Genomic DNA, 26,280 nt, shown 5'->3' on the forward strand with positions numbered 1-26,280 from the left:
AAACCATCTAGATATACAGCCTAAGCTCAATAAAACTGAATTTACTTTATGATAAAACATGGATTGTCTTGGATTTAGGTATTAGCAGCATTCTGACCTCTTGCTCACGTTCATGCTGTGCTTTTAGTTTCCCCAGCTGTTCTTCCAACTCCCTGGAGTACTGTTCCTTATGTTTCCTAATATCTGCCTCATGAAGCTCCTGAAGCTCTTGGAGTGCTTTCCTGTGCTTTTGCTCCATCTGCAACACTTCCTCACGTAACAGATCCAGAGCCAGACGTTTTTCTTCTTCCAGCAACTGCCTTTGATTTCGAAGAGCTGTGTTCACATCATCCTGTGTAAGCATTAATTAAAAAAGAGGGGAAAAAGTAAGTACAAATATCTTTGCAACCCATTTGTCAAGCACATGTCCTGCTGTATCAAAGCTTTTAAAGTAAACAGGAACAATATTGTTTCATGAAGAATAAGCATATATACATATCCTCTAATACATTTAAATGGGTTTATTTTTCTTATCTAGTGTAAGTTTTGTGAGTCCTTACTTATTTGGAAGGATCTTTAGATTCCTAAAGATGTGGCTTAACCTCCAGAATTGCATTTACTTTGGTCTAATCACTTTCTGAAGAATTACACAATAGCTCTATTGGGGAGAGAAGATCCGAGTCACAACATGGAGATCCTCCAATCTTAAATATGTTAAAAGACATACCTAACTTGTACCTTTTCCACAAATGTTATACAGGACTCGTTAGACTGAGCATCTGGGCCAGGAAGCAACAGATGGATTTAATTTTCAGCTAGAGTTTCCTGTTTCAGCTCATAATATGGCCACACACAATGTGTCAGTGCTGGCACAAAGAGGTTGTGAAATATCCCCTGAGAACAAAGGAAAAGGTGATCCCACACAATGTGTCAGGAAATTTCACCTCCTGTGCCAGGTTTTCTTTCTGACTCACCTTATGAGCTTCTTCTGCCTCAAGAGCCATGGTTTTAAATTTCTCCATATTAACAGTAGCTAGCTCAATTCTCAAATTATTTAGGGAAAGCTGAAGTTCTTCAGCATGCTTTAATTTCAGCATCTCAATCTCCTGAAGCAGTTGTGCCTGATGCATTTTCTCCTGCTCTTGGAGCTGCTCCCTGTGCTGCAGCTGTAGCTTCTCCAGAGCCTGACTGTGCTCATCTCTTACAGTCTGGATTTCAGATAGGTAGGAAGACTCCAAGGAATCCAGATTTGATAAGTGTTTTATCTCCAGCTCATCGATTTGGGCCTGATGCTTTGCCTGTAGCTCAGCAACACAACTTTCAAGCTGAATCTGGTGTTTACTTTCCAATGTAGATTTAAGTGTCTCAATTTCAGCTTGGTGTTTTGCCTGAAAATCAGCTGTCAGAGACAAAATCTGCTGCTTATGCTTCTCCTGTAACTGCTGACTTTGGAGTTCCAGCTCATCCACATGTTGCTTTTTCAGCTTTTGGAGAAGAATCTCTTGCTCAGTTGTGAATTTCTGAGTCATTGCTTTGTGCTCCTCCATAAACCTGTATTATTTCCAAGAAAATTAGGAGACTATTGTCAAAAAAGTCACTGTTTTTTTCTTAAATAATTGAGCTAATAAATAATAACCCAAGGAAAATAAATAGACCTATAAATAAATAGACAAGTTTTACTTGATGTTTCAAATACAGAACTAAATTCAAAACAAGCTATAACAGTGATTTCATAGCCACATAATTAAAGGTTCCTGCAATATCACTTGGGGGTATCTGGTTATTACTAGGAAAACTGGCAACTTAAAAATACAGAGCAAGATATTTGAGAAATACTGCCATGACAGTATCTCGTGGTGCATACATTGCTACATCACAAATGTGTCATCTGCAAATAAATGAACTGTCATAACAAACACCTCTAAAAACATCTGGTAAAGACAGACATAAAACCACTGTGGAGGTGTATATGGGATACTTGGGGGTTCCTCCAAACCCAGCTGAGTTCTGCTTGAAGCTTCATGCAGAAGATTTAGTATCTGAAGTGCTGCCATTTACTGCAATCAGTAACTACAGTATTTTTGCATGCAGGCACCAATAACTAAAAAAACCCCACTCATCTACAAGTTAAGTTGCTGTTTTCAGTCTTTCCTTACAGTCATTATTTCTCCAGTATTGTTCTGTGAACATATTTTTGAGGAGGGAAGAAGGGATAAATCTGAAGCAAAGCCTGCAAACATCAACATATGGTTTACTTCCCTTAATTCACTTGGAACAACAGGTGTAGGAAGGGGAAGAAAAACAGCAGTTCCAGGCATCTGACCAGAACTGAAGAATACCAAAAGGGGCCCCATCAACCTCAGCATTCAAGGGTTAGCACAAGCTTCATTCACCAGGAAAAGCTTGTTTAAATTCATTTGAAATGTTTAAAAACATTTAGAGAATTTTTCCACTTACAGATGCTGTCACACTTCTCTGTGAAGGCTGGTGTATGATTTCAATGCAAGTCAGATAGTGCCATCAAGTGACTGTCTTGCACTATCACTCATTAAGGTTAAAGTAAGACAAAGCAACTCTAACAGTGGGAAGGGAAAGGGAAACTTACTTGTTTTGTGCTTCCAGGAGTTTCAGTGCACATTCTTCCTGCAGGCAGAGGGTGGCCTTGTCCATTTCTTTTGCCATGAGGGTTTTGGCTGCCTCCAGGTCAGCTTCATATTGCTGCTGAGCTTTCTGCACAGCCTGGGCACCTGCAAGGCTGTCCTCCAGCTGCTGCAAGTTGTTTTGCTGCTCCTTCACCAGCTTCTCCAGCTCGAGAATTTTGGCAGCTTGGTGACCTTGAAGTTGAATCATTTCGGCTTCACGGAGTTCAAACTGTTTTTCTAAGTTCTGCTTCTCAGATTCTGCTCTGGTTTGCAGTTCTATTTGCAACAGTGCTAACTTGTCTTCTGCTAGGATTCTCTGGGCCTCACTTTCACATTGCCATTTCTTCTCTTTTTCTTTATACATATTCTCTATTTTTTGGACTTCTTCTCTTAATTCATTTTTGTGATCCTCAGCAATTTTATATTTTACCTGTGAAGATAATAGTTTAAAAGAAAAAAGAATAAACAACCAAAACCAAACTGAAGTGCATGAAGTGAACGCTCTCAGGCCTTTAAGGTCTTGGAAAGATGAAAATTCTTGAAGTAAGCCTTCCTAATGAAAGTAAGGCCGAAATGACAATTTATAAACTGACATGCATTAAATTCAATGCATTATTAAGAATTAATTTGAGTTATGAAGGCAGAATTCTAGCATTGATAAGGTACTATATGTTAATTTCTCATAAGGTCACTTATCTTCTTTTCAGGAGTTCAACTTACACAGCCATGGGCATCTTAGGTGTTTATACTAGGCATCAATAAAAATACCTTTTAAACTTCTCCTTTTAAAAGCCACATGAAAAACATGTAGCACAAAAACAGAAGCCAAAACAGCAAATGATTGCTCAGTGACAGAAAGCAAAAAAAGACTGTGTCTGGCTTTCTCCATCAGTTTCTAAGCCTGGAAAAGGATACACATATCCATGGCTCTTTAAAAAGGGTGGAAAGGAGGACTTGATAAATAAGAGCTTCACCCATCTAATTCTCATAAGCATTCAAATACGCAACAATTTAAGCAACGAATTAAAACCCAATCTAAGTTTATCCTCAGATGGAACAGCTCATTTAACATATGAGAGTGACAGTATGATTGTCTCAACTCTAAGGCTTTGAGGTACAAGAGTTACACCATAAGAGAAGTGTATTCCAACATTTGTGCCTATCCAAGCAGGTCCATTTAAAGCTTTAGCTACTATCCCCAAACCTGGGACTTCTAAATGCCAGTGCTGCCTCTGCCTCCCTTGGCCTTGCCACCAGCTGGAGTTTGCCCAACTCTACACAAAACAATTCTGGAGCACAAATGACCTTTTCCATTTCTTCTTTCAGATGCTTTTCATTTTGCTCAAAAAACTCTTTTTGTTTTATAATCTCTTCCTTTAAATGCCTGATTTCCTCTGAGAGCTCTGCAATATGCTGTTTGTCAGAGCTGGAGAGAGTGAGCTTGGCTTTGTGCTCTTCCTCCAATGCAGACACTCGCTCAGCCACCTCCATCTCAACCTGATGTGCTACATCTTGAGCACTCTGGAGACACAGTTTGGTGATTTCTGGAAAGAAAAAAAAAACTAAAAGAAAAACCCAAGCCAGACAATAAAATGACAGACATTCTGGAATTTATCTTAACAGCTCCTATTGATGCACAGAAATAAAGCTGAATGTTGCCAGCTATGCAATTTATCAGTAGCCAGGCTAACTACAGGACAAGGAGAAATGCTTAGCTAGATGATTTTATACTCTTGTCCATTTTATCACCACCCTGGGAATTTACCAGTATTAACACACACAGAATAATCATAAAACCTGTGGCAGGACCTCCCTCCTTATCTGCAACAGCCAGAGGAGCAGACTTTGTTTCTGGGCAATGTAATGGCAGATTTATGGAAGTTTTAAGTCCTCTTTTGCACATGATATTTACACAAGGCATTTCCCCAGAAGTCAGATGGGACAAATCTCTAAACATTCTAATTTAAGCAGTTTTGATATCCTCTCTAGTATTAAAAATAAATCATTCAAGATAAGACATATAAGGACAAATTTAAAAAGCTCTACTCATCCTTTTAAACAACATAGAGTGGAATACAATTATAACCATTTGTGTTAAATTAGCTAAGCTATTTATTGTTAGTCCAAATGTTTCTATGACAGTGCTCTTCTAAGCATCAGAAATGGAAACCTCCTCAACTCCTTTTAGGAACTGCTCCACAGTTCTAGTAGTTTTCACTACAGAATAAACAACTTCAGCTCACCACATCCTTGGAAAGGCAACTCAACACGCCCATAAGTGCTTTATGAAAGGGATTAACATCTGTTATATGTTCCCCATAGGTTAAGGTAAACCAATAAGTTGAAAACTTCTTCAGATAAGCCTGCTTAAAGAAAAAGATAAGCCACACAAGCAGCTTAGTGTTTCCCTTCCCAGTCTGTCACACCATCCTACCTTTAGAATGTTCTTCTGAAAGTTGGGCCTGGAGCTGCTCAAGTTCTAAACAATGCTTTTTTTTCATGGCCTCAATTTCTGTCACATGCTTGTCTGACAGATCCATCTGCATTTTCATCAGGTCTTCTTTATACTGAAGTTCAAGGGAAGATCTTAAGGAATCCAATTCATGCCTGTGTTGTTCTGTAAGTTGTAGCTGCAAACAGGCAAGCTCTTCCTACAGAAATAAAGGGTCAGGAAGAGATGTTTAGCTTCTAAGAAACCATTATGAGAATCTTTCAATGAGAGAAAGGAAAATTCATTTTCCAAACTCTTAGTTAACTTGAAATAAGTTGAGCAAAAATGTTGAGATCTTCAGTTGCTGCATGGTGCATGAAAATAGGGGCATAAATATAAGAGGGGCCAAATTAGCATCTTGGATTCAAGAGAACAAGGACAGGCACAATTATTAACAGAACTATAGAAAAGAGAAACACCATGAATTCTGCACTTGTGTAGAACAACTGAAAAACTCCTTACTCAGCACAGGATAACCCAAACAGCACATAAAATTACAGAGCACTGTTTCAGCTCTTCTACTCAACAGCCTCTCTGAGGCTGAGAGCTATTTCAAGTTGGTAATTCACAGCATTCTTGTCAAAAATAATTAAGCCCTACTACACATCTGAAATTAATTTGCTCTTTGTAAGAGCTAGGAATCAGACATCAGTTTTCACACAGGTCACGTAAAGAACAGTAGAACTTTTGCTATATCAAAAATCCTACCTGTTGTTGTTCAAGCTGTTGGTTTAGCTGACCAAGTGCAACATTTCTCTCCTTCTCAGAAGTCTCTTCAAAAAGCGTGACAGAAGACCTGAGAAAAGGGTTTTAAAGTTTAAAACTGTGACATGTCATGAATCAAGTTCAATGTACTTCATGACTTATGGTGTAGTAATGAGAGTAGGCAAAAACTGTAACAACTGCTCAGGACTAGGCCATCACCTAATCCTCAATCCCAATAGGCTAACATCATCTTCTGTGTTAAAGAAAAATAAAATTGAAGCCTGCTGCCATAAAATGAAAGGAAGAACAGATCACCTGGTGTCTCCTGCTTGATCTTGATTCATTTCCATCTCTGACAGCGAATATTCCGTCAGTTCCTGCTGTCTCTGATGCAACAAAGTCAATTCTTCTTTGTAGTTTTCTTCAGCAACAATTAACTTGTTTTCAAAATAAAGTCTCAGTTGTTCCAATTCAGCTTCATGCTCCCTGTTTCTCTGCTGAAGCTGCTGCTCAAACTCCTGTTTTAAACACTCTATGTCTTTTACCTGTGATGCTCGAGCCAGGAGCTGCTCTTTTAGCTCTGGAAAGAAGACAAAACCAACACAAGCACTAAGAATACATCTCTTTAGGCTAAGTTATTCTGTGAAGATTAGATTTAGTTGCCCAGTGGTTTAGGAATGGCATTGTCCCATTAATATTTTTACTAAAAACACCACGAGCCACTCCCTTTTCAATCAGAGTCACAAAAGTCAGAGATCACAAGTTGAGGTAAGAACCATTTACTGGAATAGCAATGAGATAAGAAAAATTAACTTCTGAAAGACAGAAAGTTCCTGCCTCTGAAGACATTCTCAGTTACACTGCATTCAAAGAATCCATCCTCATGCTAACAACCAAAATCACCAGCACACCATTAGCTCTCCTCGTTTTCTTGCAGTCCAGGACTAGGCTGGTAACAAGCAGAGTCCTGCATTATTGCTTAATCTTCACACCTGCTTGCTGTTGTAGTACCCAGAAGCAATAAATTATTCAAGAACATTTATTTGCTTCAGGCAAAATTATGCAAACAAAACCAAACTGAACATAAACCGTGCAGAAAACCAAAAAAATCACAAGAAGGAAAACAAAACCATTTCTGAATAATTTTAACGATGGTTTGCTTACCCATTGTGTGCTCAGAGGCTGAACTGACTGGATTAAAAGAATCAACCAATAAAACAGGAATAATAAAACAGGAATGCAGTAAAAAGCAGCTACCAAGGCTGGTTCAGCAAGCTGCCCTCCTTCTAGAGAGTGAGAACAATGGCCAGCACTACAGCTTTTTCATCAGCCCTCAGAGCTTTCTTCCCCACTTCTGTATTAAAGCAGCAGTAATGGGAAAAGGTACAAGAAAAGGGAAAAAAGAAACTCGAGAGGTAAGTTTTCCCAAGAGCTCAACTTTCCAAATAATTCAAGTTAGTTCAATCCCCAAAGAATCAACTGAAGAGGGAAACACATTTCAAGAAGAAACTTGGAGAAGTTCCTTGAAAATATACAACTTGCCTGTAGAAGAGCAGTTGCTTATGTTACAAAGAGAAACTTAAGAAACATTGATGGAAGCAGAGGATGCCATTCAGGAGCAACACAACTGATTGCCACTATGTGGTTTTGTGTAGCAAACCAGAAAATGAACTAGTGGCATGCAAAAATTCTCACAATTGAACATGCAAACAGAAAGAGGAGGAGAAGAAATAAGTGTTAAGAAATAGGGCCAAGTTGGATGGGGCCTGGATAGTGGAAGGTATCCCTGCCCAAGGTCCCTTCCAACCCAAACACTCCATGATTCTGTGAAGTAAGTCCATAAGATTCAAGCCTGCTTCCAAAGGGAAAAGCTGCCAGGCACGGGGACCAGAGGAATCAAGTGACAAGAAGGGACCAGTAACACCATCAAGGCAAAAGGGAAGGGAAATCCAATCTGACAAGGGTAGGTTTTGCCTAATCAGCAAAGCCTAGTAGCACAAAATTAACCCAAAAAAGTGTTTTGTTGTTTTGAACTGGCATGTCATTCTTACACCAGAGCAGCTGCTGTGATTTGAATCCTACCACCAACCCAAATGCATGGCCAAATCATCATTCAAATGAAGAACAGCAGAGTAAAATAAAACACCCTCAAGATCTCACACAAGGAAAGAGATCCTTACTTGGACCATGGGCCTGCATTCTGGTCTCACCATCTTCAAGAAAGATGAAGAAACAGAAAGGGTCCAAAGAATGGGATTGTGAGTGATTAGAAACATGGAAAGACATGTGAAGGGTTAAAGATTAGGGCAACAGAAGATAATTCCAGCAAATACTATCAAGTGCTATATACTGTAATTTTGTAATATCAAAACAAAAATATGAAATAGTCAAGGTAAAGTCTGCCTGATAGAAAAAGAAAAATTACTTATGTAATGTATGAGCAAGCCAAACAAAACCCTAATACACTTTAAAAGCTACCTACAGTTATATTATTCAAAATATCTGAAATCATATTTGAAGTATGTTACTTGTGCCTTCTGTTCTAACTACTCCAGCAGAACTCAAGAGCCTCATGTTAGAGTCTCAGCACTGGCAGAGTCATGGTCTCTAGGTTGGTTTTTTTCCTCAGAAGTTCTTTAAGGTGTTATACATGCACACACATCTAAGACATGATATATTTTATTTCAAAAGTGTATGTCATCTCCAACCACTACCCTGCAAAACTGGCTGTTTTATTTAATACACCTGGATCTTGAAACAGAAATACAAATAGGAACATGTTACTGCACTGACCAGCATATTCTCCAGTTTTTAATTACAGGATATTTAATTTGACATTTCAGTGAAAAACCTTTCATTTTCACCAAAGATTTTTGCAGTGTGCAGGGAGGGAGTGGGAAGGGAAAGGAAAAACACAGGAATAAGCTTTTCCCCACAGTCATAGCATGATTTTGACACTACAGAACCTGTCATCTGACACTCAGCTCAATCTAGACACAGATCATTGAGCTACAACCCACTGACACTGTGGCCTTCCTCCATGTTTCTGGCACACAGTTAAAAGCATTTGGTGCCAATAATGTGCACTTCTGTATGAAGAAGAGGCAGAAAGTGCAATGTGTCAGTTTGGAACATACCACTTAGCTCCTGTCGATTTGCTCGGGTACTGTCGAGCTGAGACCAAAGCTGCCTGATTTCTTCTTGTGACTGAGCCTTCAGCTGCTCATGCTCGACCTGAAGTTGGTCCAGCTACAAAAAGAACATGTTAGAAATAAAAAAAAAACCCACCCAAACTTGTTAAACAATTTTGTTCTCAGGGCTTATTTTACATGCAAAAGACACTTCTGTCAGAAATAGGTGGAAAGAGTGGCAACACCACTCTCAGCTCCTGACAGTATCAGATATACTGAGTAACAGCATCTCTTAACTCTTACACCCACTCCTCTGAGAGGGAAGAATTTGTTCCTGATGCCATAATTATCTTCTTTGGCAAAAAAATAAGACATTAGCCAGATAAAAACAGAATGTGAGAAGCAGAAAATTAGGAATATAAATACAGAGGAAGAGATGGCACCAAATGACACAAAGGTTACTGCATCCCAAAGGTTTTGAATGCCTATGGAAACTCAGAGTATTGACCTGCTTCATGATGCATTTTGCTTTTTCAATCATGTCCCTAAACACAAACAGGTCACCCAAATGATCTGTATATGGTGCAGTTTTTGTTACATAAAGAGTAACCAACTGCTCTAAACAACTAAAGAAATGTAATTTACCTCCTTCTGAAGATCCTGTTCTTTTTCTTGGCTTTTCCTCTTTATGTCTTCTAGGAGCTCGTTATGTTCAGCCTGCAGCTGTTCTTGTAATTTTGTGATGGCTAACTGGTGTTGCTTCTCCAATTCTATACATCTCACTAAAATCAAAAATTAGTTCTGTTACTCCCTCATCCCGGTTAATGAATAACCTGTACAACTTCTGTGCAACAAAACCAGAAATGTATGTGTCTAGCTTAAGTACTAGCTTTCAGGGAATCACAGAAATGCTTGGACAGTGAAGTATTTGAAAGTTAAAACATTTCCATTCACTGCATCCCACACTGTTAGGCAAGAGACAACCATTCATTCCATGAAGCCTGAACTATTCACAACACAAATGCAATTTTTGTTAGAGAAAGCTTCTATTAATATTAATCACAGTTTTGATTAACTCAGCAACTGTCAAAACAGATGCAAGACAGCATCTTCCTTTAATATTCACCACACATCTCATACTCTGTGCAAGTCAAAATGCAACAATGATATCCATGTTTTAAACAATTTTTCATTTACAACCTGTTGTCTGGACATCATCCCATGCCATTATCCCAGTTTTTAAATCAAGCTACATAAATACATCCTCTATTTGCTTTTATACATGTTGTAAAATCCCCTAGCTATGTCACTGTTCAATAAAACAGCTGCCTCCCAGACCATGATACTTACTTTTATATTGGACATTCTCCACAGAAAGAAGCCCCAGCTCTGCTCTGACTTTTTCCAAATCCATTTCCAGAGATTTCTGCAGTGCAATCATCTCAGTCTCATGTTTTTCACACAGCTCCTCACACATGTCTTTTAAACGTCTATCAGATTCTAATTCCCAGTCTCTTTTGAGGGTCTAAGAGAGTAAGACATGCATTATATTAAAGCAAACACCCTTAGTAAATTAATAATTTTTTTCTCCATTTATTTATCCTTTACAATAAATGTGCAGCAGATCTGGGACTTGTACCAGCTCTTGTCTTCTGAAAGGAGCTTTATTTTTTTCTGGTATAAAGAACAGAATTTGTACCTCTAATGCCTGGACATGTGTCTCTTCCATTTCCAATTCTATTTTCTTTCTCTGGTCAACTGTGAAATAAAATACTTATTAATAAATTTATGCAAAATATTAAGTGGTAAGTAGAAATATGGATGAGATTACAATTTTCAACATCAAACTCAGGACTTAAATGGGCAGGCAATAGAGCAGGGTAAGAGCTGGGTTCTAGCCACACCTGCTGTTATGTTACATCCTGCTAGTTCACTTTAATTTTAGAAAACAAGCATTCTAGAGCCTACAGCTGCAAAGACAACTCAGAAAGAAAAGTTCCATTTAATTAGTAAAGCCTGCTTAAGTCTACAGAGAAGATGATACTAAAAAGAAAAATAACCCTAAAGATACAAATTCAAATTACTACTGATTTAATTCTAACATTTCACTGCACACCACTATGAGCACAGAATCATATCCAGAAAGGAGAAGCATGCAGCAGCAGGTAGGAAAATTTCTTCTACAAAAGTCTAGGAAAAAAGACAGCAAGACAGATGCCACTATCTGCTCAGCTATCACTGACACCAATAGATTCTTCCTTTCCAGCTCCTCCCTTGATTAATCCCAGCTCCTTTTTCAGTCTCTTTTTGGATTTGAAGGAACCCTGTAAAGGCCAATCAGCCACCTTCCCACAGCAGCAAAGCACTGTTGCCTAGGCTTATTTATAAAATTTAATAGTTTATAACATGCAACCATTATTTCAAGTCTTTCCAAAGGAAGTGAAAACTTTGTGATTAAACTGGTATTAAGTTACATTGGTAAAACACACCCTAACAGCATTGATATTAAGAACTGCATCTTGACCTCCTGCTCCCAAATCCCACTATCAGTTCACTGCACTACTGCTGGTAACAAATTATTTCCTACTTTTAGGTCAAAAAGTAACACCCTTAAATGAATGTTCTCTTTCTCTTAGGGAAGGACAATGACAGGAATGGTTTCTAAACCTTATTTCAGAGCTCAGAGGGGTGTGATGAGCAGTGTAGAGTCTAGCTGGAGCCTGCAGCCAGCAGTTTTCCCTATGGATCCATCTGAATACAAGGAAAAAATTCTTAACTGAGGGTGCCAGAGCCCTGTAAGAGGCTGCACAGAGAGGCTGTGGAGCCTTTTTCTCTGCAGATATTCAAAACATGCCTGGACACAATCCTGTGCAAATTGCTCTGGGTGAAGCTGCTCTGGCAGGGGTTTGATGATCTCCAGAGAGCCCAACCAGCCTGTGATTCTGTAACTTCTTTAGTGAAGTGCTGCAAGATTCACCTTTCTCCAGAAATCCCTCAAGCTCTGCCACACGGGTCAAAAATGGTCTGACCAGGAAAGAGGGAAATTCCCAAACAATGCCAGGAGACTCAGCAGCAGGCCTTCAGTACCATGAGGTGCAACTGCCTTCTTAATTATGTCAAAAAACAATCTTACATGAAGTGCTACACCCAGCTACAGGCTCTCACTGAGCTTTTCAGCTCCTTCCCAACTCTTTCCTAACACTGAGGGTAAGGCAGGAAGCACTCACATCTTTTTAGAAAGACAACAGCACTGCTGACTTAGGGCAAGAAAAGCCCTGAGAAAACACAAGGGATAAGAGCTCTACTCTTTGCACGGATTGAGTTCTTTATGAGAACTCCTGAAAGACAGTAGTTCAGTTTAACACTAATTTACAGATGAAGAACAACTAAACTTAGGTCTGCACAACTTCATTTTCATATATAAAACATGCACTCTTGCACATGGCACTCCTGCCCATATTAGAGCTAACATCAGCTGTCATTCACAGGCCAGGAACCTGTGCAGGAAGAAAATACTTATTCCCCAGTTTTAATACCTAGTTCTTGCTGATACTTGGACTTAAGGTCTTCCTTTTCCTTCAGACACTGCTCTTTGACCTTCTCCCACTCCAGCTGGTGGCGGCTTTGCAGAATTGCTACCTCCTGAGCACGTTTGTCATTGAGCATCTCCCGCAGCTCCATGAGGGCAGTCTCCTTCTCTTTCCTCAAGTTGGACTGGGTAAGCTCCAGCTGAGAGGTGTGCATATTGTTTAAGGTCAGGCGTAAAGCTTCCAGTTCAAGGCTGTGCAGTGTCTGCAGTGGAGTAAAAAAGGGTTTCTCCCTCCCCTCTAATGAAACGTGCTCGCTTTTTCATGACCAGTTTCAGTTTTGACTGTTAAACACATCTAAGTTTTGCCTTTCTGTACTTTGAGAGTGTTTATTTATGGCAAGGACCTTGAAAGGAACCCTTAATATAAGCTGCTCTAATGAGATTTGAATGCTTTCAGTGCAATGTAAAAGGCTTTCCTTACCTGATTCTTAATTTCCTACAAAATATCCTGTATCTGTCCACTTCCTCACATCAAAGCAGACCCCAAGATACAAGCTCACCCCAGCCCTTCACTGTCTATTGAAAGAATTCCTTATGTTGGCTGTTGTTATAATTTGTTAACAAAATAAAGTTTTAGGTGATATTGGAGAAGTAGAAAAAATTCACCACTTCTCAATTCTTCAGTAAACTAACCAGTGTACCAACAGGTTGTAACAGACCTAACACCAGACATATTCTTTGCATTTAGTGCAAGGGTTCAAAAACCCAGGAAATATACAGAAGTAAAAGTCAGGTTTTCACACTTCAGCATAGCAAGAAAGCATTCCTAATTATTAATACTGGGATAATTTAAAAGTGGGAGGGGCTTATATCCTCTATAAAATTTATTGTTAAACTTGCCAAGACAAAAAAATTACAAAGCTGTTTTTACTCTCTTAAAATCATCAGTTTAAACATCCACTTTTCTTCAGAATTAAGGTTAATATAGTTGCAGCGAGGACTCTGGAGAAATCCTCTAGAAAATATCTTCTACCCCCTGCCAAGAGAACACTGCTTTTCCTTTGGCCTTGATTTCTGTCTATGCTGGAGATCACCAACAGCCAGCTAAGAACCAAATTAAACACTGTGTGTCCTGTTTTTACCTGGGATTGGAGCTGAGCTTGCTCATGCTCTGCTCTGTGTATGGCTGCCATTTGCTGCTGGAGTTCATCCAAAAGGTGTTTCTGCTCTTCCTGGAGCTCAGCACGGAGCTTCTCCATCTCCTCTGAGTGTTTAGCAGCCAGCTCAGAGATTTCCCGATCGTGCTCTCGTTCATGAACCTGCAGAGAACACTCACATGGAAAAGCTTTCTTCAAAATATGCCTGTTTAGCCATAATTATGGAACTAGAATTCTCTCCCCTCCTGATTCCAAATCAAAACCACTGTGGAAAAATTAATAATAAATAGAATTTTGTGTCTCTAAAATGTTTACACTGCTGACATGACGATGCAAAATGACCTTATTTTTCCAAAATAAACCCAATTACAGCATGTACCTTTTTTATTATAGCAATCTCTTCCTTTCTTTTTTCTTCCCACTTCTGTTGTTCTTCCACTTTGTCTTTTATTTCAGCATTTAACTCTGTTATCTGAAAACAGGCATACAAACATTTGCAATGACTACCTTAAGCATTTTGAAATCCCACGACTCCTGCAGTTATCAGGGTTTCCTACCTCTCTCTGGTGTGCCAAACTCACTTCAGTTAATTCAGCAAGGTGCTGAGTCTTCATCTTATCCATTTCCTCTTTGAAATGCTTCTCCATCTTAGACTGAGCCTCCTGGACAGCCTGACAGGACTCCTGCAAGCGAGCCTCAAGCTCCAAATGAACCTTTTTCAACTGGGCAATTTCTTCAGTCAACTGGCTTTTTTCCTCACTGTATTCAGTAGTTTTTTCCTTTATTTCAGCAGTAAGTTTATTAATTTCTTGGTTGCTGAGGTGTAGCCTGTCCTCATAGCTCAGTCTTTCAAACTCCTGTTTTTCTTTGATGTTTTCAATTTTAGCATTAAGCTCATGGATGTTTTTCTCAAGGTCCTCAATGATGCTAGCATTCTCTGCTAGTGCTTTTTCTGCTTTCACTAGATCCCCCTCCACATTGGATAGTCTCTCTCTTAAGGCTGTTTTTTCCTTCAACAAAAGTGCTAAATTTTGTTCTTTATTATTGATTTCAGCTTTGAGCAACTCCTGTTCCTTTAGCAATGTCTCTTCAGATACAGTTTGCTGACTCAACAGCTCTGCTGTTCCCTGGTTTTCAGCCTTCTGAACATTAAGCTGGCTTTGCAAAGCTGTCAACTGATGGCCAAAAGGAGCCTGCACTTCACCTGTCACGGAATCAGCAGCTGTTTCCTGCTCCTGAACATCTCTCACTAACTGCTCCTGAGCTTGCAGCTGCATCATCATGTCTCTTTCCTCCTGGAGGTCTTTCACCATTTCTAGCCAGGTAGAGGGGTTTGACACTTGTGTTAGAAATTGATGGCCTCCACCCTCACCTTGCTGCTTTACTAGAAGCATCAGTTTATTTTCAAGTTCTTTCTCCTTCTCCATTTTCTGAAGAAGTTCTTTTTGACAACAGATCCGTGCTTCCTGTTCTTCCTCCACTTTTGCGTGCAAATGAGAGGGATCAGACATCGATTTTTCTGAATATTGAACAGCTTTTTGGGTGTCCTGATAAGGCATTTCCAAGGCTGACTCCTGATGGAGCTGTTCAGCTGGTTCCAGATGTCTCTCTGCTAAACACATCACCTCATCATCCTCTATGTCCCCGTGGTCTCCAATTTTGCTTTGCTGCAGGGAGCCATCTGACACATATGAAACAAAGGCCTCTGCTCTCACCTCTGCCTCTTCAAAAACATCTTGAGCCAAGCCACTAAGACACATGCTCTCATCAAGGCTAGAGTTTAATGGAGAAGAGATAAAATCTCTGCTGGGTTCTAGGAGCACACTGTGGTCTAACCCATAGGTACTGCATCTGCCCTCTTCAATGGCATGGCCCTCTGAAGTGCTGGACACACAGGAGTCCTCAGGAGTTTCTGTGGAAATGAGGTATTTAGCCAATATACCTTCATCTCCACTGAAAAGCCCTAGTTCTGACAGGGGTTCTTCAGACAGGTTCTGCCCTTCACTAATTCCATTCTCCCTGGTGATCTCTGAGCTCTCTGTATTTTCTAAGTGACCCCTTGAGGAGTGGTGCAGGAACTCCAGCTCTCCATGCACTGGCTCATCTCTGCCTCCTGACTGCTGTGCTCTGTCCCACACCTCCCCAAAATCCTCCCCCTGCAACTGAGACACCCCTGTCACAACCTGCTTTTCCCTCAATTCCAGGAACTTGTTATTGGGGACAATCTCTCCATCACACTTTTGCCTTACATCTACACTTCTTTCAGCCTCGTAAAGCTGCTTTGCATTTAATTCCTGGATGTAGGAATTCAGTTTCTGAATCTCTTCATTCAAGGACTGTTTTTCTTCTTTGTATCTCTGTGCTTCCTTCTGTACTTGCTCTTCTGCATAAGAAAGTTGATACTTAAGGCCATCAATTAAATCCTTGTATTTAGTTTCTATTTCAGATTTTTCCCTCTGAAAGTCTTCCCGGTGGTGTTCAAGTTTCTTCCTCAAATTTTCTTTACTAATTTCAGATTCCTGAAGCTTTATATTTAAGTCAATTATTATGCCATTCAAATGCTGAATGTGTTCTTCAGAATTTAAAGCACAGAGTTCTTTCTTTAACTGTTCAAGTTCATTTTTATATTTTAAAATAATTTCTTCTTCATAAACCTGCTTGGCTTCTGCAATCTCTCTTCTGTAGCACTTCTCCAGCTCGTTCCTCAAGTTATCCAACTGTCTGCAAATATCCTTCTCATGACTGCTTTTCAGTTCTTCAATATGCTGCTGTTCTTTCACTTTGGATAAAGCCATTTCTTTTTTTAATTCTGTTATTTCTGCATCTCGGAGAGAAAGTGTGTGCTGCAGTACAGACAAGCCAGATCTTTCTGAAGTCAGTAGATCTTGAAGACTTTTAATAAATTGTTCTTTTTCATCTATGCTTTTGTGTAGCTCTTGTATTGTATCTTTCATATCCTCTTCCATTTGGGCAAGCAGATTTTCTTTATCTTTGGTATTCTTAAAAATAAAACATTACATATAAAATATGCCATGATTTCATTTCCTTATACCTCTTGTTTTTAATTTGCATTCAGAAATAACGTTTAAGTTTAAGATTTCTATTTATGGCACTACTAGTTGCATTCTTAAAGGAAAACATGCATTGAGCTGTTCCATTAATGTATGTTAGTCACCACAATCCCAATAAATTTACTTATATGTAAAAAGACTATTTATCATGAATTCGTCACTACAGAAAATTCAAGTTATCACCAAATTTGAAAGAATTAAACAACAACCAAATAAAAGGTGTGTTTTTACCTTTTGAGAAGACTCCAGCTGCACTTCTAGATGATGTGCTTTCTCACGCAGTATCTGCAAGTGTGCATTTTGCTCTCTGAGATGATCCTGGAACAGGGACATTTGCTGCTGGGCTTCTAATCCTTCATTTTTCCTGAGACTTTTACTCCTCAGCATCTCAGTAACCTGGACACATAAAAGGCACTCAGAGTCAGGAGAAAGTTTACATCCAAACAATTCACACCCAAGACTCCGTGTAAGCAAGTGTATTTACAGATTGACCCTAAATCGTTCATTCTCAAGGAATGAAGATCATCCTAAAAAAGGCAGACAACACTCATCATGTTTTAGATACTTCTACTTACTGAAAAGATGCAAATGTTAGATAATTCATCTCTATGGTGAATTTTTTATATGAACCTATAAATCTAGCATAATAAATCACACTGAATTCCTCCAATACCAAGCAGAACTTCTAATGGACTGGACATACCATGAAGAGGACAATGAACAAAATCAGCCTTCTCTGCAAAGGATTTATAGCTCTTTACTAAAGGTTGGTTTTTTCCTCTCCACATCCCTTAAAATGAAAGGAAAACATTTTCCCCATCAGGGTAACACAAAATAGATTTCATTTAACATTTTTCTCAATATGTGGCTAAAACCAAGAAAGACTGTATTAGTGCTTTCATCTGTTATCAAAGCTGACATCCTTTCACAGTGTGCATGCACTAGACTTACTTAGAATGTGCCTGAAATGCTATTTAGAGGCTTGATCCTTGTCTTTCAATGGCTTATGCTGCAAATCCTAAACACCTGCAGAGTAGCCTTCACTTTTACCACATTTTGCTGTTGCAACCAGAAATGTAGATGGAAAGAAATATTTTTTGTTATTTTACAAAATTTCATTTAGCACACAGTTTGTTTTTCAGGGCATAAGCAAACCCTTTGAGATAATTCCTAGACTAAAAAGTCATTTCTTCTTTTTAAAAATTTTAAACCCCTTTCCCTTCCTATCCAGACTTTCAAGATATGTAAAGATATGTTATCCCATGTAGGGCAATTCTTATCCTGCAAACCTGAAACAATTACTATACAGAAATATTATTATACTATACTATTTCTCTTGGGCAAATACTACAAGGCTCCAAGGACAATAAATACATAGGTTCAGGAGAATAACCACTAGAACACTGAGCACCACACCAAGAAATAACCAAGCACTTTTAAAAATACATTTTAAACAGATAAAGGCTGCAGGCTCATTACCCAGGGATTAGATCCACGATCAACCTGTTGCACTGAAGCAGGTTCCTATGTGTCACAGAGGCTGCTTGAACCATGTTATTTAAAATGTCTTTCTTTGAGCCAAGTCCCATTACTTCAGCACAGCAAGTTTCTGTCTAACAGCTGAGATGTTCCAGTTGCCCAAGCAGAAACTCAAAAGATTTCTCTGGCAAAGGACAAATGATCACATGCAAATCCAAATTATATAGCAACAATTGTGTACAGGCCAAAACCCACTTGTGGCAGGACATTCCCCTACCACAGAAGGGCTTCTCTGTTCTGCCTATCAGCTGGTGCAATAGCTCAGGGCATCTTCCCCCTCACAAGAATTTGCTAACTGGTGAAATATCTCAGCCTGGACATCTGTCTGGCAGTGAGATATTTCTGGCACCATGGAGGTGGCATTCCCAGCTGACAATAAACATCTTGCCTTGGGAGAGAGATTGAAGGAACATAAGCTTGAATTTCTGACTGGCAGACACTTAACTTTACAAACTATAAAAGCTACACCGAATTTTCACAAGGCAGAAGTCCTATGCACATTCTGTGGAAATGTGTGGGCTCTTCCCCAAAGCTGGGATGCCACTTTGTGGTTACTCTCTTGGGGGTTGAGTGGAAGGGATCTGTGTACCTCATCAATTTAGTGGTAAGTTACATTGACTCCTAATATTTACTATTTCTTTGCTAGCTGTAATAAAGGCACCTTTATGTTGTGCATTGTTTCAGGTAAACTACTAGTAGTTCTTTGTTTTAACCTGTGCAGTATTTCCATATTCTGTTTAAGGCCAATTGTCTGTTAATCTTCTGCCTAATCAGTAAATAACTCGTTCATTGAACTGCCATTTCCTACAGGGGTCAGAACTCATTTAGGTGTGCCTCACCTGAACTGAAGCTGCTGCCAAAAATCTGAACCTAAGGCAGGGCTTGCCTAATGCTTTCACTCCATCCATAACACCACTAACAACATTGAGTAAGATTCCCTAACAAGGGCTTAAGTGAGGAACAAAGAAGTGCAATGAATGACCTTCAAAACATTATGCAAGCAAGTGGAAAATATGAGGATATTTCCAGGACTCCTCTGTAGTAACCAGGAAAAAACCCTGCCTCACCCTGAAATCATATTCACTGCTATGCTACAAACTGAACTTAGAAGAGCTACATCATCAGCTCAATGTTTTTACATTCCTAGCCTAAAGCTGCTCTTGCAGTGTCTGTAAGGACACACAGACTGGAGGAGAGGCACACCTGATGTAACTGCAGCTGTAAACCATGGATCTGACCAGCCACGTGTGAAGCCTCCTCCTGTAGCTCATCCCGGTCCTTCCTGGCCTGTTGAAGGCAGGTTGTTAACTTCCTGATGATTTCATTCTGCTCTTGAACTGTCATTTCCTACAAGGGTCAGAAGAAGTGCACTTTTAACATTAAAATACTCTTAACATATTTGGAACCAAGTAGATTTTCTTGAAGCAAAGCCATTAGAGAGTCTGTAGTTACATTTCAGTTTTAACCAACTTGTGCCAAACAGATGATGGCAGGCATGATGGAAGAGGAGTCTTAAACTGATCTCAGAGATGACAAACCTAATCAAAAGTGATTTTAAAAACAATTATGGGATACTAGCAATGAAATTGATATTTTTACTTCCAAATTTGTAGCTCTCATTGATGTATAAAGCAACCAAGTTTTCAAAAAGGGTATAATGAATACTTAGTACCCCCTAAATTGTTTGCTCTCTGCCAGCAATTCCCTTCAGTCATGTGAGAGGAAGCTAATGACATACATTAATCCTATTTTATGTTAATCACATTTATCTTTTCAATTTATTTCTCACCAACAGGAAATGTCTTTGTTTCCCTAATCCTAGAATGAGAAAAAGAACATATAAGGGGAAAGCAGCTAGTCTTAGAAAGCACCTGGTAATAATTTACCTTTACAAAGAACTGCTAGAGAAAGGGAGTGTAAAATATGTTTTTTAATATTCTGGAAGAGGATGCTGCTTTTTGCACTACATGTTAGCAAGGTGAAGTACTGCTCACTAAAAAAAATAATAAGTTTTTGAGTTTTGCAGCCTAAATATTTTTAGGATGAAATAAATATTATCCCATTACCCAACTCTGTGAAACATACCTGGAGCTGCATAGAATCGTTGTGCTGGGTGAGTTGGTCCTGCAGCTCATCCATTTGTACAGTGAGTTTCTCCACTGCTTCCTGTTTCTCCAGCAGCCTGCTCTCCAGCTCAGCTATCCTCACCTGACACATCTGAGCATCAGCCTCGCTGTATTCTGCAGCAGAATTCATCCTATCTTTCTTCATTAAAAAAAAAAAACCAAACAAACAGAAATGCATTTATTCACTAAGACTACCATTTCTGGTTTGTGATTAGTCTGAAAACACATTCAGCTTCAAAGTTAAGTCGTGGGCAAATTCTACTTTAAAAGTAATTCAACACTGGGACTTTGTATCTAACAGAAACATTACATACATAAAGTCCTTAATGCTTAAAAATTTAAAATTAAAAATGATCATAGATAATACATTTTCATGTTAGTTTAAGACACAAGAAAAGTAAGAGTGTTGTAATTCTATAGCACCAAATGGTGGCAACATGTCATTTTGGCATGTATTGGGATTTAAATACCTCCAGCTGATAGGAAGGAAGCAGAATACTACCAATTTAAACAAAACTTTTACATTCATCTCACTGGGTAACAGTCCACCCCAACAAGAAATAACAATGTAAAACTCTTCAATTAAAATTAAACTTCTGTGGTTTCTTAGGAGGAACATTGTTACAATCATCATAGAGGATACAGTATTTTATTTTGAGTATTTTTTGGTTGTATTGTATGAAACAATGAAAAATGAACCCATGCATCAATAGGAAACATTAAAATAATTCCAATTTCTCTGGGCTAAGTCTATGATTTTACAAATCTCAATTTTCTTAGCAACCAATTGTCACAGCCAGTACATGTACATACAGAGGAATGCCTGTTTTATACCACAAAACAGTGAAATCACATCCGTTTTGTCATATTTGATAACAATGTTCAATTAATCATTTTAGCAACCAATTTTCAGAGTCTTCTTTCAATTCCAATCCAGCATCTTTTACTGAAGATACATCCTTTCACACTTACTTCAGTTGCATGATCATCCACTGGCTCCCAGCTAGACAAATCAGTGCTGCCCTGGTAAATAAACAAATAAAACAAACATGAAATCATAGCTATTTTAGATAAAAGTAAGGAAAATCAGAATTATTTTGGAAAGACCTTAAGCATGAGTCAGAAAGGTCTGTCTGGTGAGAGACTGACTTTATGCTAAATCCAGCTGGTGTTTCAAGGTGAAATGAACTAAACTGCAAACAAACAAAAGTATTACAATGTCTACTTAAATTTAGGGCTAATTCTCAACACTGATTCAATGCTTGATTCTCTGCTGTTGTAGCTGGCAAATATTTGAGCAATCTCTAATCTACTACTAAAAATTAGCAAACTGACAGGAGATTATTTAACAAACATCCTAAAATCATTCAGGTAATCACAAAAGCAACACCTTTTTCTGACACACAGACTTAACATAGCTTGATACCTTGAAAGAGGTTTCCCTCTCACTAAATTCACAACAAAACCATGATGACTTCTGCATTATTTGGAAAAGGCAGTCCAGTCCACAGCTCTCCCTGCATTCTGAGTCTGCCTGAAGTAGTTCCCAATGATTACTGTCTCCCTGGAGGTACCCTCTCCAGGTAACCTAGAATTCCACTTGCTTTACAAACCAGTTATTTTGAAAAAAGCTTCTCAGCAGCAGCAAGTGACTTTTGTTTTTTCAATTTAAGCTCACAAGAATGTAGCAAGGACACTGCTATGGCTGAGTGACTTGTGTTTTTCCTCAGTGCAGACACTCATATGTAGCTTCCTAAAAGCCTTTGCAATGCCACAATTATGTTGAAGATATCCTGAAAGCATCAGGGATACCTTCACAACAGAAAGCAGGACGACATATGCAAATTTTATCCCCATCATTGCATGTTTGCAAACACACTAGTTAGATGCTATTGTGGTATGTTGTGAAAACACACCAATGTATGGAGAGATGCTTTTGGTGCAGAAGGCACCCAAAGCTGTTTCCACAGAGAACATGACTACCTTTAGAGAGTCATCAGTACATACATACCAAAATACAACAGACACAAGCAGAGTCACACCTTAAACAAATCTGTGGAAATAACATTTATGCTGGCTTTCCAACAGCTACGAAGAGCTTGATGGAAAAAATTATAGTTTTTCAGAAAACATTATGCATATTGGAGCCAGCCAAGTGATACAAAACCAAATTAATGCTGTGCATTGTAAGGACTTGGCAGTTTTTAGTCTGTTGATCTCCTAGTCCAGATTTGCTTTTTCATGAATTCACAGCCACATAAGCCTAAGTCTGCCCAAAGAGAAGTCCATGGTGGTGAAAGGCTTTAATTTAGGAGGCTAACAGCTCCCTGGCAATAACAGCTGCCTAGGCCATACCATGGGGATGTCTTACTCAGTAAATGAGGCAAAAACAACACCAGTTCACTTACCTCCCAAGGGCAGCCAGTGGCCAGTGGGCTAACACTCAGCTGAGTAAAACAACCACCTGCAACACTCATTACCTGCAGCGGAGTGGAGCAAAGGTGACAAACACTAAAATTTACCTGTGCTTCTGTTCTTGCCTCTGGGATGTTGGTGTCTTCAGCCTGCCCCTCTAGGCCCTTGCCAGCACCTCTGGCTGCTACTGGGTGCTCTTCCTTCGGAAGGTCATGCGTGTGGACAGCCGAGCCCTTCCTCTTCGCCGCCTTTTTCTGCGGCTGCGCGACGTCGCCCTTTGCTTTTCGCTGTCTGAAGTAAGCAAACTGTTCAGGAAAGATTGCAAGAGGTACAGGGAGAGGTAAGCAAGGAAAAAGTAGCAGGACCACAAGATTAACACAGTCATGGGTGACAGAGCTCCTGGCTTGATAAAATATATACATCTGCAGAAAAACTGCTTTATCTGCCTGTTTTCCACACGTTCACATCATACTGGATAACTGTGCCATTAAGCAACAAATCTCACACCAGCACTAAATGCACATTTCCACACAAGAATCAAAGTTTTGCTCAGTGAAACTTTGTGTGCCAATGATAATCCAGAATTACAGCAAGATAAATCAGTAAAGGAACGAGTTGTCAATATAATGCTAGAAGCACTAGGAAAAAATAATAATTGAGCAGTCTTTCTGCAAGACTAGCAAAAACAAGAGCCCCCTTGCCATGGTGCCAGAACCAGCACACCCCTACAAGTACATCTAAACAGGTCTTAGCCAGCGTAAGCTTTGAGATGAGGATTCACTTCCGTTAATTTTAATGCTCCTTCCCTGCCATCCCCTTAAGAGAACACAGCAAAACTTCTTCGCCAGAAAGCAGCCTCCAGTACATAAATAGAAAATCAATTAAGCCAGGTCATTTTAATTTCTTCTGTTGAAGAATCAGATGCTCTACTTTATCAGGCTATCACAGCTCTACAAAGCTCCAGGGACTCGTAAAGAATGTCACTGACAATTTATTACCCAACTCTCCCTAACACTCTAAACAGCTTAAAAAGGATTATTGTTATTTTCAACTCTAGTATTGTGTTTAGGCAGCATTTCCAGGTAACATCTCCCTCACAGCAGAAATCCAGACATCCTTTCCCTTTCATAAGGAAAAAGACTTCAAGTTTAAAACCACAGATTATCAAGTGCAGTGTTATATCCTTGTGATGAGACAAAACATAGAGTTAACTGATGACTGGATGTAAACATCACTGCCAAGTTCTACCTGCAATACACATGAAAATCCACTGCTTGACAGCTTGGTTTTCCTGCCACCTTGCAGAAAAATCTTGCCCCATTCTTCTCATTCAGTTTGTTGAAAGGATCTAGCTCAGTCCCCCCTCCTTATAGGATCTTCTACCTGACAGCTTAGCTACTCAACAGGTGCACATTTACACATCTGCTACACCCAGCAGCCTGTTTAAAAGGTGTATTTACAGAAAGACATCAATTTCTTACCAGCTAATAAAATTCTTACGTACAAAAAATATTTTTAAGATTACCTTCTGTCATTTCTACAGTTAGTAATACTGAAATGCAGATTAAATGAAGATTGCCAGACTCGTGCCTTTCATAATAAGCAGAATGAACAGACCATAAAGCTGCAGTGAGACACAAATACTATCCTCTGAAACCAGATGTCAACTCCAGCACTTACTGATGGCAATGTATGTCAAAAATAGCTACAGCACTAATTAACCTGATAACATGGGGAAACGGGGCAGGAGGAAACCTGCAGAAAAATGGAGAGCAGAGGAAACTGCTGAAGCAGGGAAAAAGGGAAAACAGGAGTAAAACAAGCAGAAAAGATGAAAGGCAGAGAGACCAGGCATTACAGAGAGCAGTTACTGATTCATGAAGGGACACCAAGTGTCTCACATTAAAACACCAAGACTTGGCACGGCTGAACACCTGAACAGCATAGATTTTTAAATGCACAAGTCAAAGACAACAGAACTTATTTTGGCCCATTCACATGCACTAAACATATAAAATCACACTACATACCATGGGAAGATATCTAACTACACCAAAATTTTATGGAACTACTGAACTTGGTGGAGTGGCTTGATTCAAACATGCTCCAGATTTATGGAAAAAGTTTTATTTAGAGGAATATCGGGTTTCCAAAGCCTTTCATCTGCTACATGAAATTTAAAGTCATTGTAAGAGAATCTGAAATTCACAATCAGTCATCCAAGATGAAATAGTGAACGTGAAGAAAGGAAGACACAACTGCCTCTGCCTCATCACAGTGAGATCCCATCATGCCTACTGTGAATGATTTAACCCTCCCTTTGCTTTCCAGAAGCACATGCAGAGGTGAAAAGTTTCACTTTTAGCCAAGATGTAGCATTACAGCAGGAACCCTGAGAGCACTATCCTCCACAGCATCCCAAGCAGCTGTTCTAACACCAGAACACCTTCCTACAGCTACCAGTGCACTGCAACTTCATTTCACCAGGATCAGTCAGTTAAAAGCTGATGTATTACTTTATGTGCTTCAGAAATTGGCAGCAAAACAAACACTCAGAGAAAACAGAACAGAAAACCACATCAGCACCAAACAGAAACAGGTTGTTCAAATAAACATTAGTCCAGCTCTTGGATACAGCAAACATAAGCAACAAGTGCTCTTAGACAAAACCAAGAAATATTTTCTAGACCTTCCTCAAAATTACGAGGTCGGAAAACCTCCTGGAAAACCTGAACTCATTTTTCAGGTCCTAACTGTAAAAATGCAGGTGGAACAAAACCTCCCACACCTGAGGCACAGAGAGCTCTGTAACTAGAGGCACAGGTGGCCAACATGCACACTAATTACTGTGAGGTAGAAAAAAACAAGGAGAAAACAACAGCACTGAATAGTTAGGCTTGTTCTGTTTCTCAATTACTACCCTGGCTATCAGTTAGAAACAGGAATGTGAGATACCTGATACCTCAGTCAGTACTTAGCTGCCAATTACAATGTCCAATAAATATAACAGTTGGCATTATCATTGTTCTTGGGTGACAATTTAAATGCATCTTAGTAATGGCATTTTTATTCCTATATGAAAAAGAGTAATGTGAGTACGGGTTTGAAAAGGAAAACATTTAGATTGTGTTTCTTTGTCAAGTCACGGCTTAACAGACTAAGATCTAAGGATGCTAAAGATAAAATAACTCATTTCATGGAGGGTGGGGGTGAGGCAAAAAGCACTCAAGAGTTAAAGCCTCACTCCCATCCCCTGCTGTCAGGAACGCCTGCCAGTGATGTGTAGAGATGGCTCAGAAATGATCTGATGGACACTGAACACTTCAGTGCCACACTAGAGATGGGATCTCACCTTAAGCTGCTCTAGGCTGCACCACAGGAAGGAGAACCTATACTTTTATTATGGCAAACAACAGTCTTCCAACTAAGTCTGTCACATTTTTCTACTCAGAAACAGGTCCTACACCGGGAATTAATTTGTTAACACGGGTCATG

The 26,280-nt window shown here is 39.3% G+C and overlaps 1 protein-coding gene across 10 annotated transcripts in view; it reads right to left on the reverse strand.

Moving 5' to 3' along the window:
- Positions 1-26,280, reverse strand: part of PCNT (pericentrin) — a 68,241-nt gene that overhangs the window by 40,523 nt on the left and 1,438 nt on the right. For 7 of the 10 annotated variants that reach the window (XR_015804755.1, XM_014891716.2, XM_088167733.1 and 4 more), the window contains exons 2-21: positions 22,893-23,090; positions 21,343-21,393; positions 20,330-20,509; positions 19,448-19,591; positions 16,937-17,101; positions 14,192-16,633; positions 14,014-14,106; positions 13,620-13,796; positions 12,485-12,740; positions 10,648-10,706; positions 10,299-10,473; positions 9,594-9,730; positions 8,955-9,066; positions 6,133-6,397; positions 5,821-5,908; positions 5,056-5,272; positions 3,927-4,165; positions 2,585-3,051; positions 954-1,530; positions 98-331 (exon numbers count right to left, since the gene is read on the reverse strand). Coding sequence is in view for 9 of the 10 variants with exons in the window: in XM_014891716.2 (XP_014747202.2) it covers positions 98-331; positions 954-1,530; positions 2,585-3,051; positions 3,927-4,165; positions 5,056-5,272; positions 5,821-5,908; positions 6,133-6,397; positions 8,955-9,066; positions 9,594-9,730; positions 10,299-10,473; positions 10,648-10,706; positions 12,485-12,740; positions 13,620-13,796; positions 14,014-14,106; positions 14,192-16,633; positions 16,937-17,101; positions 19,448-19,591; positions 20,330-20,509; positions 21,343-21,393; positions 22,893-23,090 (6,276 nt within the window). In the remaining variant the exon portion in view is untranslated. The remainder of the gene's footprint in view (positions 1-97; positions 332-953; positions 1,531-2,584; positions 3,052-3,926; positions 4,166-5,055; positions 5,273-5,820; positions 5,909-6,132; positions 6,398-8,954; positions 9,067-9,593; positions 9,731-10,298; positions 10,474-10,647; positions 10,707-12,484; positions 12,741-13,619; positions 13,797-14,013; positions 14,107-14,191; positions 16,634-16,936; positions 17,102-19,447; positions 19,592-20,329; positions 20,510-21,342; positions 21,394-22,892; positions 23,091-26,280) is intronic. The other 3 variants (XM_088167736.1, XM_088167732.1, XM_014891717.2) reach the window with 2 other exon arrangements.

This window comes from Sturnus vulgaris, chromosome 7 (genome assembly GCF_052056855.1).
Source record: "Sturnus vulgaris isolate bStuVul1 chromosome 7, bStuVul1.hap1, whole genome shotgun sequence".
Lineage (NCBI taxonomy): Eukaryota > Metazoa > Chordata > Aves > Passeriformes > Sturnidae > Sturnus > Sturnus vulgaris.